The sequence below is a fragment of the Protopterus annectens genome, chromosome 2.part1, assembly GCF_019279795.1.
Source record: "Protopterus annectens isolate FY-2018-M chromosome 2.part1, PAN1.0, whole genome shotgun sequence".
Lineage (NCBI taxonomy): Eukaryota > Metazoa > Chordata > Ceratodontiformes > Protopteridae > Protopterus > Protopterus annectens.
Genome location: NC_056729.1, coordinates 542,196,414 through 542,212,524, shown reverse-complemented (window position 1 = coordinate 542,212,524; position 16,111 = coordinate 542,196,414). Strand labels below are relative to the sequence as shown.

The 16,111-nt window shown below is 39.0% G+C and overlaps 1 protein-coding gene across 1 annotated transcript in view; it reads right to left on the bottom strand.

The window, feature by feature from the left end:
* LOC122794749 (transmembrane emp24 domain-containing protein 11-like) overlaps positions 1 to 16,111 on the bottom strand; it is a 214,640-nt gene that overhangs the window by 129,945 nt on the left and 68,584 nt on the right. The window contains exon 2 of the mRNA XM_044063385.1: positions 12,199 to 12,299. Within this exon, the coding sequence (XP_043919320.1) occupies positions 12,199 to 12,299 (101 nt within the window). The remainder of the gene's footprint in view (positions 1 to 12,198; positions 12,300 to 16,111) is intronic.

Genomic DNA, 16,111 nt, shown 5'->3' with positions numbered 1-16,111 from the left:
AGAGATTATTAAGCATTTTTGTCTGGACATCCAACTCAGCACTGCCTTATGCTTTCTTTATGTAAGTAGTATGTTAGAACTATGTTTTCTCCTAGAAGTAGCTAGGAATTAAAAAAGGTTAGACTATGTGTTTTTCTGTTATGTCAGAATTGTACTACTGAATTATTTTAAGTATTTCTGTGTGATCTCTGAACTCTTTTGACTAGCACTGTGTAGTAGAAAGTATTGTCTTGTGGTTTTAATTGTTTATTATTAAATATTTTAAAACCTTTTAACTGTGGCTGGTTTTGTGTAGAGATAATTTAAGCTCTTTAGAGTACTTGTATGCCTTTGGTAAAACTGTATATAGCCACTCTAATAAGCCTTGACTGTAGTCACACTTACCAATTGGATAATAATATTGCACAGTAATAATTGGACACCATTTTAAGGGCATTTGAGTAGCTTATAAATATTAGCTGGGTGGTGGCAGCTGGTACTACCATATAGTCTGGGTAAAAAGGGACACAGCTGGAGAACCTGTGCCAGCCTTCCCTAGAAGTGTCTGTGTGGTTGTGTAAACTCTTATCTCAAAGTGTGTGTGTGTCAGCTACTTGGGCAAGGACACAAAGCACTGGTTGGACAGAGAGGGTGCTGGAGATTTTAGCTTGCCCAGCTAGGCTGAGATCTGGACCATATAGGTGTGCCAGTGGGGAGTCTTATTGGGGCCCTGGGGAGCAAGGGAGCGACCAAGCCCTGACAGACTGTGACCTCTGTGTGCTCTTAAGGGAAATTGCACTTTACTGTGTGTATCTGTTATCCTTTCCCCCTATATTAGATGTCCCTCTCTGGTGTTAGTGGTGAAGATTGTGGCTCCTTGATTGCTGGGCCAGGGCATGGGCATCACACAGCCTATAATTACAAAGTACCTTGCTAAGGTAAGAGAAAACAGCTGTTGTACTTTACAAAAAAAAGCACCAAACCAGGCATGTCCAAGGGTCAGCTTCCAATGATTTCTCCTGTCCACCTGGTGAATCTGGGCATACTGGGGCAATGCAAGCAATTGCCTCATGTACACAAACAGCCCTCTCCTCCTACCACTCAACACTACACCCTGCGAGAGATGCACTTACATAGCCAAACTGGAAGCAAAGCTCTCTCCACCTAAGATTGTGCTAGACAGTCAAGAGGAGAAGGTTAACACCCACACTACACCTCAAGCAACACATAGCCCTTCTAAACCCACACCATCAACATCCTCACATAACAACGCTAAACCCTCATATGTGGAGGCCATTAACAGTAACCTGCCCAAGCAACAAGGACATCTGAAGCTGAAATGCAAACAAACACCAATCACAACCAAAGTGTCACATAGCTCACAACACCAGTGTGCCACCCAACAACTGCCCCTAAGGCAAGACAACATACCCAACACTTTAATCCTAGGTGACTTTATAGTCAGGCACACTGATGTCCCACTCACCAGGCTGAACAAGGAGAAAATTACAGTCAGCTGCCTGTCAGGTGCCAGGATCCACCACATAACACATGCACTCAAGTCAGTCCACAACAAGTACACATATGAATCTGTCATTGTCCATGTTGAAGTGAATGACTTGAGATGTACCTCCCTGGACTACATGAAAAGAGATAGGGAAGAGCACTCGGATCAAGTGGCCCAGGCAGGTATGACTCTAGCTCTGATTAGCATCCTGTCTTCGCCCAGAATGATACCACAGTATAAGGACAAAATGACTGACTTCAACAATTGGCTAAGCTTCCGGTGTCATTCAAAGGGGATCCAGTATCTGTCTACCTGGGATGACATGATCGACAGACCATGATGCTTTGCCAGAGATGGTCTGCATCTGTCGCCTCTGAGATTCAGGTTACTGGCTAAGGCTCTTGCCACCCCATAGTGCCTTTTTTCAGCAAAGTTCAAAGGACAAAACCACCACCATAACAGGTACAAGCATGCAAAATCTGAAGGTAATGCTACTCAATGCTAAAAGTCTAAACCTCAAAATACACTCTCTCGAGGCACTCCTAAAAATAGAGAACATCGATATCTGTGCAGTAACTGAGACCTGGTTCAAGGCTCCAGAGAGCACCCCTGCAATACCAAGCTACTACTCTTACCATACTTTTCGGTCACCAAACCAGGACTGAAACACTAAAGGTGGATGATTGTCCATATTCATCAAGGATATTCACACCACCAGGCTGGTTGCCTAACACAATCTATCTGAAATTCTCCAGGTGCAACTAACACTACGTAAGACTGCTGTCCAAATTGTAGCTTGCTACAGATCCCCCACCATGCCCCAACATTCTCACTACACCTTTCTAAACATACTGGAAAATATTAATATACAACCAAACACCCTAATATTGGGTGATTTCAACTACCCTGCCATTAACTGGAAAAACTACTCATGTACCAACATTTTTGCCCAATGGTTCTTGGAATTCATAAATTCCAATGCCCTGGATCAACTAATCCATAGTCCCAACAGGGGCTCCAGTATCTTAGACCTGGTCATTACCAACAAGGGAAATCAATGCCCCACACCTATGGTCACCCCCTTGTTGGTTAGGTCTGACCATAAGCTAATCACCCTTGACATCCACATCCCTCCCCCTAGTAAGGAAACTTCCATAAAAAACTTCTCCAAAGCCAACTTCATACTACTCAAGTCAGAAGTGACAAACTTCATGACACCCATGCAGATGGGAACTGAAAGTTCGATTGTTGAATCCTACACTAAGACACTGTACGAGCACATCCACTCATGCATGAATTGTGTCATTCCAAATAGAACCAAGATGCTCTCCTCCAAAAAGAAGAAGCCAATCTGGCGGTCCTCTGCCATAAACAAACTTTACAACAAAAAGAAGAAACTGTTGCAGAAAAGAGGAAAATCCCAGGATGCAAAAAACTCCCTTACCAGCCTCAGTTAGAAGCTGAGATCCCACATAAAATCCTCCAAAGCTAGTTACGAAAATAAAATTCTGATGAAGTCCACATAGTAGGTGGAAGAAAGCGCTAAATCTGATTTCATTGTCTTGCATGTCCGTATTTTGTATTAGTTTTAATTTGCTTTGTTTGCTCGTACATTTGGAGTTAATAAACCACAGGTCATATCATTGTTGATGTGCGGAGGCATTCCTTGGACTATTTAGTGTTGGATAACTTTTTTTTGGTTATGAAAATAAAATTGCCAAAGATTCCAAAGACAACCACAAGGCATTCTATAGCTATGTCAAGAATCTAAATGGCAATGCTCATATCTGCTTTGAGCTACAACAAAATGGCATTAAATATACTGATCCCAAGGATATTGCCAGTATCCTGGCAGATCGATTCAATGCCAACATCACCCCCCTCTGATCCCCTAAAGGGCCCATAGCAATACCAAAAGATTGCCAAATTCTGGTAATAACGGCCACACAGGTAAAAAACACACTCTCCAAAGCTAAGAATACAGCATCCATGGGACCAGACGACATCTCGGGCTGTGTACTACATGAACTACAAAATGAACTGGCACCTCACCTAAGTGTCATGTTTAATCATAGCCTCACCTCAGACTTCGTGCCCACTGAGTGGCACACAGCTACAGTTATCCCACTCCACAAGGGTGGATCCACTTTGGATCCTGGGAACTACCACCCCATCAGTCTTACCAGCCTGATCTGCAAGGCCATGGAACTTATTATCATGGAACTTATAAACAAAGACATTGGTAACCTTCCACCCAGTTTGGGTTCGTGAAGGGCCATTCTTGTCTCCTGAACCTGATTGACTTCTTCGACTCCAGAGCTGTGGATAAGGGTGAGGTGGTCCACACAGCCTATCTGGACCTCGCCAAGGCCTTCAACACCATCCCCCCCACTCTGGAATCATAGATAAACTTACTAAGCTGGGCATTAATCCCTATGCCACTCAATGGGTTGCCAACTGGCTTACTGACAGAACCCACACTATAAAAGTAGCCAACTCCAAATCCAGTTCCAGACAAGTGACAAGTGGAGTACCTCAGGGTTCAGTCCTGGGACCGCTCTTGTTTGGCATCTACTTCTCTGAAGTACAGGCCAAAACTAAGGGACTCTGGCTAACAAAGTTCACAGATGATTGCAAACTGGGAGCCATTACTGAATCCCCAAATTATGTGGATATTCTACAAAAGGGCCTTACAGAAACAGATGCTTGGTGCCAGAGCCATAGGCTCAATCTCAATGCTAAGAAATGTATAGTTATCACCTTTGGGAAAAAAACATGTATCCATGAATTACCACATAGGTAGCAGTACACTAAACACTGAAAGTGTGATAAGAGACTTAGGGACACAGGTGGACAGTGGTCTCAACTTCGATAATCACATCACCACAACAGTCAGGAAATCCTTCTATGTGCTCACCTCATCACTATGGGCTTTTCATCCAGAAAAAAGAGGTCATTGTCCCACTGTACTTATCCCTCATTAGACCCATTATGGAATACAATGCCCCATTTGGTATGTACCTCTCAAGACATTTGCAACAACTAGAAAGGCCGCAGAAATACCTCACTAAAAGAATCACAGGCCTAAAGCAGATGCCCAATGCTGACCGTCTAAAAAAACTCCAGCTATACTCTGTCTCATATCGTCTACTCAGAGGCAATCTCTGCTTAACATACAAGGCCAAGTCAAACCCAGAGCTGTTGGACATGCTACACTTAAAGAAATCCCAATCCCTCAGAGCTACATGCTCCAGGGATCTAAACCTTGTCATCACAGTGAACAAAACATGCTGGAGGGATAGGTTCCTGACCCAGAGACTTCCCAGACTCTGGAATAGACTGCCCATACATGTCAAGCAGAGTGCCTCTTTGGCCCTCTTCAAAAGGAACCTTAACGATTGGATGGGAGATAGGAAATTCACCCCGGGGAACACGTCAGTCGCCCTGCTAGACAGGGGTCCAGGGAAGTAAATATTGTGGGAAGAAATAGCCAGGGAATTGTTATGGCTAGGCTTGTATAGGCCCTAGTGCCAATAGCCTAGTACCAGTCTATGAACCTATGAACCTAAATTTAGAACAGAAACTGCTGTTAGAAATGGATAATTAGCAGGGTATATAAAATATTTGCATGATAACTATAGAAATCAATCAGTGGAAGTTAGAAAATATTCGTAAGAGAGACTGGAAAAGCAATTTATAAGGAACAATAGGACATATGTATGGCTCTGAAGTATGCAGCAAAGTCCAGAAGGTTTAGGAGTTTTGCTTGGATGTGTTTGCATAGATATTTTTGTACCCCAAGCAGACTTCAAATAATTTTTTCTCAGGGAGATAACAATTGGAGGTGTGATGAGGCAGAAAGAGGTAACTGTTAACATGGTTTTTGGAAGTGCAATGAGTTGGCAGATTTAAAAAAAATTCCCTACAGAGCACTCTGTCAGAAATATTGGGGGAGGGCAGTTATTTTTTTGAACTGGGGTACATGATCTGAATTGCCTAAACATAGTAAGGCCTTATTAAGTTTAATTCTATTGGCTGCCAAAAAATAATTACTAGGAAATGGAAGTCAAAATCTAAACTAATTGTATTTAAAGTATTAAATATTATAAAAAAGATAAAAGAACTACAATATGGCTTTTTAAAAAAGGGAAGGAATAAATTGCATAGAAATAAATAGAATTTGTGGGAACAATACATGCAGAATAATGTTCAGGAGAAGTGAGGTTTATAGGATGGCAGAAACTGAGCAATTTATATAATGTTGGACTGAATGACAGTTGTTTTAAAGAAATAAAACATATATGTAGTGCATAATGTATGTGAATGAAAAAAGTTAATATGGGTTATTTTCTTTTCTATTAATGTATGTGTGCCTATGTCTTAAGTGATAATTTAATAAATGTGTTTAAAAATAAATTTCCCACCCTAGTTATGTCTAATAGGTACAGAGTTATCAACACATTTTGGATTTGTTTAGGGCTACAGACAGGGTATGCTTGACTTTGGAGTAGTATCTGAATGTAGTTGAATTTATGGATCCCTCCATTGATCCACAACCCCTTTTTCCTATTCTTGCATATGGGGTCAGGGTATCACTTGAACCGTGACAATAATTTAAAGCCTAGGTTTACACTGCCAGATGGCTAACTGGTGCTAATTATTAGTGAAGAGATAACAATTAAGTAGCCAGATTTGATCACAGAGAGCATGACATTAGTTGTCATGCAGTTTGCAGCAGTATTCATGAGGATAAGGTCAAATATATTATTCCTTCTCGTAGGAACTTGTTTATGTATGTCTTCCAGTTGATGAATGAATAACTGAAGTCACTCAAACTTAGGGTAGTGGGATTAATAGACATAGACTCCAACCTATCCAGGGACCCAATGTGGTCCTCAGTTGACATTGAAGGGGTTCCATACTTAGAACTTAGTTGGTAAATGACCTTATTAAATGTGACCAAGGTGACAAGGAGTACAAAATCAGAATACTGAAGAATTAGGTGTGATTTAATATGAGAATAGATAACAAATAGACTTCTATACGTCTTCCAAATGGTCTCAATGCATGATAGGCACTGTACATTGATACTGACAGAGTGTTATCAGGAAAGTGGAAACAAGTTTGCGTAAAAACGCATATATGAATGTGTTTGATGTCAGGGAAACCTCAATATCAGGCAGTTTATTGTTCAGATTCTTTGCACTGAGTAGAGCCACCTAAGTACAGGCTGGAATTTGTGTAGTAGACTAACTTTACCTAAGAAAAGCACTACAGAGGCAGAAAAAGTCTTAGCCAGCATATGGAGGGGTTACATTAAATGGTGAAATCTGTTCCTGGAAAAGCAAAGTGGCTTGTCATTCATTGCATCCTATACCAACACTCACTGGATCCCCAGGAATGACACAAGTTAATAAGCCAACTTTTACAACAATAATGTTTTATGAAATTGTGTCATTATTCTTGGAGAAGGCAAGATACTGGTCAAGATGGTCAACAAATGTTAAATAAAAAATAAAATAAAAATAAAATAAAAAATAAAAAGATAAATGCCTACTCACACATTTGCATAGAGATACCAACAGAAACTCTTTGTATCTCCCTCAGAGTAGAGCATCTAAGAGCATTCATTCCAAAGTGGGCATTAACGAGAACATACTCGTACTTGGCTTGACGGGATCTAACAGATACGCTCTTATTTTGAATGCTTATTACTAATGCATTATTGTGTGTGTCTGCAGCCTCAGGAGTCTTTATAGGTGTTACCTTGAAACCAGAGTCACTCACATTGATTGTGAGTGAAGGAGCAAGTATGGGTTTATGAAAATATTTTTGGCTGAGGCTTATTTAAACAGGGTCTAGGTGGTTTAAGTAATGATTGCTTAGCAACCATTGCATAAGTGGGTGTTAGTTGGTTGTTCAACAATCAATGTAACACAAACTCTGGGTCTCAACAAAGGCCTTAAAAAAGTTTGCTCTCAGTTAGAGAACTCCATATGCATTGTCACCAACCATTTGTCTAAATTAGCCTTAGGCTTTTCTAGACTAAACACTTTTCTGATATGGACTGGTAATTTCTTCCATAATTTATCAGCTCTATGATGAACATATTGCCTTCCCAAATTTGTATTGTCAAGTGAACTATTCACAAAAAATGTATTATTCATAGTACCATAACTATGTTGTCTTATCTTCATGCCAATTGTTGCTAAAATAAAGTTATTCATTCATCTATGCAGACTTATGTGGTCACCTCTGACCAGCCTATAACTTCTCAACTACAGGGACAATTGCTCCGGTCAGTTCCTGTAATTTAAGTTTAATTTTTAAATTTACATTTTTTAATTTACATTTAAATGTAACCCTTTGATCTGTTTAGTATAATACCTCTGAATATTTTCTGACCTAATCACCTGTGAGCAATTGTAGTCAGACACAGCTCCATATTATTCTGTATAAGGTCTTATGTAAGATTTATTAAGCGGAAGTAAAACTCTCTCATCACAGCTTGAAATACTGCGTAAGATGTTCTTGATAACAGCATAACACTTCTTAGTGAGCAAAGAAAGATTGTTCTCATATCTCAGTAACTCTCCAGTATTAAACTAAAACCAATACTACCTATTGGGTATGGAAAACATAGATAATTCCCACCAAAGTGCAATACTTTAGTTTTGCTGGCATTAAACTCCATGTTCCTACTCAGTACCCGAGTATACATGATATCCAAATACCCCTGTAGTGTTGCTTGATCTTTTACCAAATTGATGATAGCCCTATTTTGATGTCATCATCGAACTTACTAAGTAATATTTTACTTTAAGTAAGCCAGACATAAATATATTAAACAGCAAAGGTCCAAGCACCAAATTCAAGCCAAAGCCCCTTGACATTAACCTTTACTTCCAAGAAGTAGATACCAAATAGGAGCAGTCCCAGCATAGAGGCCTGAGGTATCTTGCTAGTGACCAGTCTCTTAGTGGAGGTGGTCTTACCATCCTTACTTCCTGGGTTCTGTGTGTGCGCCAGTTGGCAATCCAGCAAGTTATGTAGGGGTTTATTCCCAGTTCAGTAGGTTTGTCAAGTATATGTGAGTGGGGTATTGTATAGGTTCATAGTTATATACTTGGCTAATGACCACCAATTGATAAATCAGGACAAATGTATTTAATATCAATTATATTACATATAGAAAAAGTTGAACAATTATACGATATGTCTGAAAACTTGTCAGCAAACAGTTCAACTAATTCTGGGTGATTATTGACCAGAGCTCCATCTTTAATTACACTAATGTTGAAGTTGGAATCCTTCATGTAATTCATTAAATGATACAGGGCTTTTTTTGTTATTAGCAGTAAAGTTTTCCAACTTAAACTCATAATTTCTTATAATGGATTTGCTGTCTTCTTAAATTTATCTTCTGATACATAGCTTTATTAGCCATGCTAGTCATCCTTTTATATCTGTGTTAACTAGCCTTGATTTTTCTGAGCCTATCAAATGTTTTTGCAGACCACCATTCTGTATATTCTTTAATTCATTTACCACTTCTGCACATTGAACAAAGCACTTTTATTTTGTGATGGAATAAAACAGTTTGGCTATCATGTAATAGCAGGCTGCTTACTGACATGTGGGATAACTGAGAGGTCAGTCTCCAAACTGTGGAAATATTTGTACCTCTCAAACATTGCGTCTGTGAAAGAAAAGAGTCAGATACTGTCAGATGCCTTGTTGATGTCCTAATTAGTTTATCTAGTTGTATTGCAACATGAATAGAATTTATTGTGAAAAGATGCTGTCAGCACTGAGGACTATACTCTTGTCCATCGACCTACTTAACTGAAAAAATGTACTTGTGACTTTGACAAGGCATCTTTATTCCTGTCACAGAGAGGGCATCATAGAGAGAGAGAGTCTCTTAGATCTGCTAGCTAAAGTAATTTTATTTGGACTAATCTTTTGTACTCTGTTTCAAACATGTAGTATACATATATTAATTTCCCACCTTTTCCCCTTTCTTTGTACTGAAATAAATGATTATAGTTTTCAGTGCTGATAGCATGTTTTTATTTTTATTAATTGATTTATTTTATAAATAATTTTCACAATAAATTCTATTTATATTGAAATACAAAATATCATTACCATGTTTTCATTCCTAACTTTCATTTTTTTCATATTTTTCTCCTATACTAGTTTTATTTATTTATTTCATTAACCAGCCCAATGTTTTTAATGTTAGCACAGGGAGAAAAACTCTACATGAACACACTACAATATGCAGACAGTATAATATGTTACATTTACAAATACATTGGTAAATCCATCCTCCCCAACGTTCTGTCTAATAGCATCTCATGATTATTGTGGATGAGATTTAAGAATGACTTATGCTGTCCAGATCAGAAGACTAGAGCCCTGACCCTGATACACATAAGCCCTGGTCATTTATCAAGCATGGTTCCTGGGGAATCCGCTGGTGGGATAGGGAGTGAGGGACATTTTGACCAATGTGGCTATACTGGACGTAGGGTGTGGTTTCTGGTAAAGACTAACAGTAGTAGGTAGATGCCAAAGACTATACTCCAGAAGCATGTGGATTACACAATATACATTTTGTACTGGGTGGGCCAAGTGGGTAGAACAAAAATACCTTCTGTAGCTGTTGAGATGGCACCAAACTGAGATGCCCTAATCCCTTCTCCATACACTCCCTAGTCATGTGCATAAGAAGGATCCATTGTTTCTCAAACTCTGATGTATGAGGAATAATCCAGAGAGGTGGGGGTGGTGTTGCAGAAGACTGAAGAGAGGCTAAGGCCTCATCACACTACAGACAGCTCTAGCATTCAAAAATAAAAAAAGAGATATTGACCTTAACCTGTGTGCAGTTGGGCATGAACCTAGTAAAATATGGTTATTTGCAATTTGGAGATAAGAAAAAATATCTAGTAACTGCACAGTAAGCTTCCACATCTGTCTGTTATACAAGTGTTCATCAACAGAAGCCAGACACATAGCTGGGCTTGAGTTTGAAAAGAACAGTCATTCTAATGCTGTGAATGGGGTGTGATTATAGAAGATCAAAAGCCAAGTTTCACATGGTTTGACATTGCTCAGAACACCATTTCTAAGACATGTTTTTATGGAAAGGTGGGAATTGCACAATTATCATTCAAGTTTTTGTGGCTGGCAGGAAAACATGTGCCTAACCTGACTATGAATCTGGTATAACAACAGGACTGTGTGGGCTCTAACTCTATTTAGTAGAAATCAGGCATGTATAAAGCTTCAGGGTGTCCTGATTCAGGGTTACTTTATGTTACATTATAGTATGCTTATGGAAAACCGAACCATCTGCCTAGCCCAATCTGACTATACCAATGTTAAATTGTGTTCAAGCCCTGCCATTTTCCATGTAAATAATAATACTAGATATGAGGGCTGTTGCCAACTCCTCATTGTTTCTGTTAAAATAAAAAGAAAGTGTGTATGTGTTCTGTCTATTAATTAATATTGATGTAGTGTTTGACAGGATGGGGGGACTATGGACAAAATGTCTGGTCAGATTTGACTCCAAAAGTCAATCATTCAATAGTCAGAATTTTAAGAAGATGGCTTATTACCTTATTTTCAATAAACCAACAACATGAATGCTGGAGAATATATTATATGCTGTATCTGTATAAAGTGATATGTGTACATTGCTATATTAATTCTTTCACCGATTTGTCAGTTTTAGCCTTTTTTAAACTTATGGTGGTGTGATAATATAGCACCTATATGTTAACCAGGGAGGCCCACTGGACACAAAATCCCTTTTCAGGGTCACTTGGGAGCAATGTCTGGTTAAGTGACTTGCTTATGGTCAGACAGTAGGCAAATGATGACTGTGGGAATCCAACCCTGTACCACAGGCATTACAGCTCACAATCTTAACCTGTTTTCCACCTGCCATACTGTTGCTACCATTCCAAAGTGATTCTCCCCTCCTAAATCTATCCCAGTAGGCCAAAACTTCCCCAGTTTTCCATTTGTTTCTTCTTTATCATCTAAATTTACATGGGGACACAGTCTGGATTGTTACAGTTGAATATCTGTCTTTTTAGGCAACAACAGCATTCAGGTGGACTTAAAAGACCACACCTATTCTTCTGTTAGTGTTGTCCTGGATATTTGTACATCAGATATGCTTGTTTCTGTTAGGTAGGGCATTGTCAGCACTGGATCTGTTGACATCATTTGGTCTGCACTGGAGTCATGCTCCAGTTGCACAGCGAGGTTATGGTGTGCCTTGAACTAATCTTTAAACAATCACGTGTTAACTTCTTCTTTGGCTATATTGTGTGAGGCAGCAGCTGCACAAATGTAAAGCAGCTCTAACTCAAGCACCCTCACTTTCTCTCTCTCACCCCTTCTCTCTCAAAAGGAAAGGGGGGCATATTATAATAGGTGCTAGATCCCGTCTTTGAAGGCTGATAATTCAAATATGTCAGAGATTTCTGGTATTCAGATTGTGAAATGTGTTCCTCTGCCAATGAGAAAAGACAGGTGGTCTTACTGTGTGTAAACAATAAGCATGCTTCATTCTTAAGACTGTGAATAGAATTGCTTTCAGTATGCAGTCTTACATTTTTTCATAAATGTGATTATTTTAAATGGCATTTTGCCAGGCAAACTTCAAAATGGAAAGTAAAAACTATTACCTGAAAACTGGGATCCTTAATAGTCACAAACATACCCAGGCCAGGAGCAGAAGGAAGAAAGTCATGACTGAACATATCCCAGTTCTGCATCTTGTAATGTCCTAAACACAACATTATCTTAAAATTACATAAGTTCAGTATTCTTTTACAGAGATTTGATATAGCTGAAATTTCAAGACATGATATATCTAACGAGGAACATATTAAAGAAACAAACTGGTATTGAAAGCATAATCACTGTAGCATTGTTCATAGAAATAAAAATGATAGAGAAACAAAATAATGTATCAGACCATTCATAAGATTAAACAAATCAACTTTGGAAAGTGGTGATCAATTTGTACTCTTCTTCATCCTTTATCTCTAAAATGTTTTTGTTTTCTAAAATTGCTGATTTAGTTAATGCCAGAGCTACTGTTTTGTCAGCATTCACATCTAAAACATCAGACACAAAATATTTTGATTGTAGTCCCAAAACTACAGCATAAAAAATAATGATGACTCCTGTGAATGGGTCACCAATGTGTACTGCGCACACTGATACTCCTGATTTGGGAGGTATGTTGTCTAGAATGGCAGAGTTACCCAGGAAAACGTAGGAACAACAGCTTAGTAATGTGTAAATAAGGTATAAAAAACTACCCAGTCCATGGGAAGACATATGGGTGCACTAAACAACATGGCCACCTTCATCAGGGGCTGTGGGCGACAGCAGTGACCAGGCCACAATCATGAATACAGAGGCAGGTGGAAATGCCTTGTACAGCTGTATACATTATAACAAGCATGTAAGTGGCAGAGCCACATAGAAAAAAGTGATGTATACAGTATTAGAGATGCCATGTTGAAACCAGTGTTGGCTGTGTGGTTTAAAGAATAGTCTGTTCAAATTGGGCATCTAGTATTGCTACACAACAATGCAAACAAAAAAGGGTCACAGGCTAGTCCAGACATAATCATCATTTGCACAAGTGACAAACAGCACACAACATAATGATAGAGAACATTTTGAAAGGAAAGGGCAGAGAATACAGATAAAAGTACCCTGGATCAATGCATCCATCGGTTGTTTCATGGATGATGTCCCATCATGTGCCTTAGGGTATTGGTTTAATTTCTTAATCAAAGTTCATGAAATCAGTTTTGCTTCACTCTTTGTAATTTGATACACGTGGTCTTCTCAACACCTGCCATGTACCCAGAATTACCTCTTTTTGCAGTTCATATGGGGTTACTTTTTTGGTAGCATATTTAGATATGTCTAAAGATTCTTTCCTATTAGCTCAGTTGCTCCTACTATAACTGGAACTATCTGTGTATCTTTATTCCATATTACTCTAGTTTTGGTTTGCAAGTCCTGGTATTTTGCAAAGTTATGTTTTTCAGTTTGTAAGACCCTGTAGTCACTGGATGTAGCAATTTCAGTAATCAAAGGTATATCTGTCTTTTTTATTGAATTACGATAGTCAGTCAGTTTGCTTCTACCTTTTTAGCCACTAGTATGGGGTGATCCCATGTAATCATTACATCATTTCAACAATCTTTTTCGATTTATGTTTCTTCTTTTTTAATTTCTCCAAGTCTTTTGGATTTTTAATACCATGACAGGAATGGACTCCATTCCTAAGTCAAAGTATGATTAAAGTTCATGAAATTAGTATTGTTTTACTCTTTGATATTAGCCAAAAGTACTCTTCGCAGCACCCACAATGTGCCCAGTAATGACTCCTGCTGCAATTCGTATGGTGTTACATGAATTGGTAACATATCTAAATATGATTGCAAATTCTTTTTTATAAGACCAGTTGTTCCTACTATTGGAACTGTTTGGGTATCTTTCTTCCACATGGCTCTCATTTCTGCCTGCAGATCGAGGTATTTTATGACTTTGTGTCTCTCTGTACGCAATACACTGTAGTCACTAGGTGTGGAGATTTCAATGATCAATGCTACTTTTGTCTTCTTTTCTTGGACCACTATATCCAGTTTTCTAGCATCTATCTTTTGGACTGTTGGTATTGGGTGATCCCATGTGATGTAAACTTCATCATGTTCTATGATTCTCTGTGGCTCATGTTTCCAGTGTTTTTCAGCCACTTCGATACCATAATGTTTGCACAACCTCCAGTGTAACAATCTTGCCACATTATTATGCCTTTCAATATACAGTCCCTCTGCCATTAGAGAGTCGCAACCAGCAATAAGGTGTGTGACTGTTTCCAATTCGGTTCCACAACACCTGCATATGTCTGTTTCTCCCACATGCTCAATGGACTTAGTAAACCAGCGTGTATGTAGTTCACTATCTTGGGCTGCCAATATTAACCTTTCATTTCTTGATGTAAATTCACCTCTCCTTAACCATTCCTGCATTTGTTCGTGATCAACATGAGGCTCTTCCAGAAGTTTTCTATACTTGCAACTATATTTGTGTTTTTTCCACATTTCTTGCCTTCTCATCTGGTCCTTCACCTTATATTCTTTCTTTTGTTTTTTAGCACATTCAGTTACTGCCTGGTTTTTATCCACTTCTGGTTTGATTTCCATTCCTGCTTGACATCGATATGCTTCTGCTAAATTAAGCAGAGATGTCATCTTAGATTTATTCTCCTCATGTTTCAAAACTTTCACCACCTTCATTGAGGTGTCCCCCATGGTGTTTCATGTGGTGTTCCTCATAGTATCCTACTGAGTGTCCTCAATAAGGCATCATAGTGCAGAATGACTTAACTTGATGGAAGTCGTCCAACTCATGTCCCAGCCAGCTAACAATCATTTAAATGTCACACTGCATGGAATCTTATGTTGGGACCAGGGTGTGCTTGTCTAGGATAATGAGTTAGAGCCATGGGGCTAACCACATCATGGCATGATGACAAGGCTCCTGACCACAGATACAACTGCTGTACTTTGGCTTCTCCTTTCCTACTGAAGATGCATGTGACACATATGCCTATGAGCTAGTCAATGGATTTCTGTCCCTGCCACATGTTGAAGGTCTGGTGTTGTGTGACGTCTTTCTCACAAAACAGACAATAGAGGCTGAGATAACCATGAGAAGCACCATAACGTGCATGCATTTGTGACAATGTTGCTCAGCACCTTTGTGGGGGTTGTCATAATTGTTAAGGTCTTTACTTCACAGACACAAGGTACAGGGTTTGATTCTCACCTTTGATCACTGTTTGGTTACTGACTAGGTGTGTAATAGTTTGCAGAATGATTGCCTTATGTTTACCTATAAACCTATGATGTGAGCCATAGCAGTAAACACCTATATGACATGCATGGCAGAGGTTTGGGCCTGAATGACATTCCACACTATTTGCTTAGCTATTTCTGAGGACCTCTGAATATCTGGGAATATGCTGTATGGGAGGACCTGGTTATTGACTTCAGGTTTTATCTAGATTGTTGCTATAACCACATCTGATGCAGTACTGATATCTGATCCTGTAAATTCATATACTAAGAGCCCTGCCTCTGGGATGCAGTTATTACAAGTTTGTCCTCTTAAGAGAAACATGAATTCACAACAATCTGTGTCCTTGACACTTCTACCATAGCATCAGTGTCCACCAGACTGGGTGGTGGGGGAACATTACCTTAATGTCTTATATCCTAACACATATATTTACTTATTTCTCTGTCTTGACAAGCACACACCATATACTCTCTCCTACTGTATAGCTATCACAAGACGTCTACATTCTCTTTCCAACTTAATCACCTGGCATTTTCCATTTTACAGTGCAAGCTCAGCACACAGAAGGTGAGGGAAACACAATCCATGGCTGACTGACAATATCAGACAACTTATTTAGGAAATATATAAGTCCTGGGGGGATTGGAAACATGTCACATATAACTCTAGCAAATTTACTAAACACATACCAACCACTAGAATATGTAG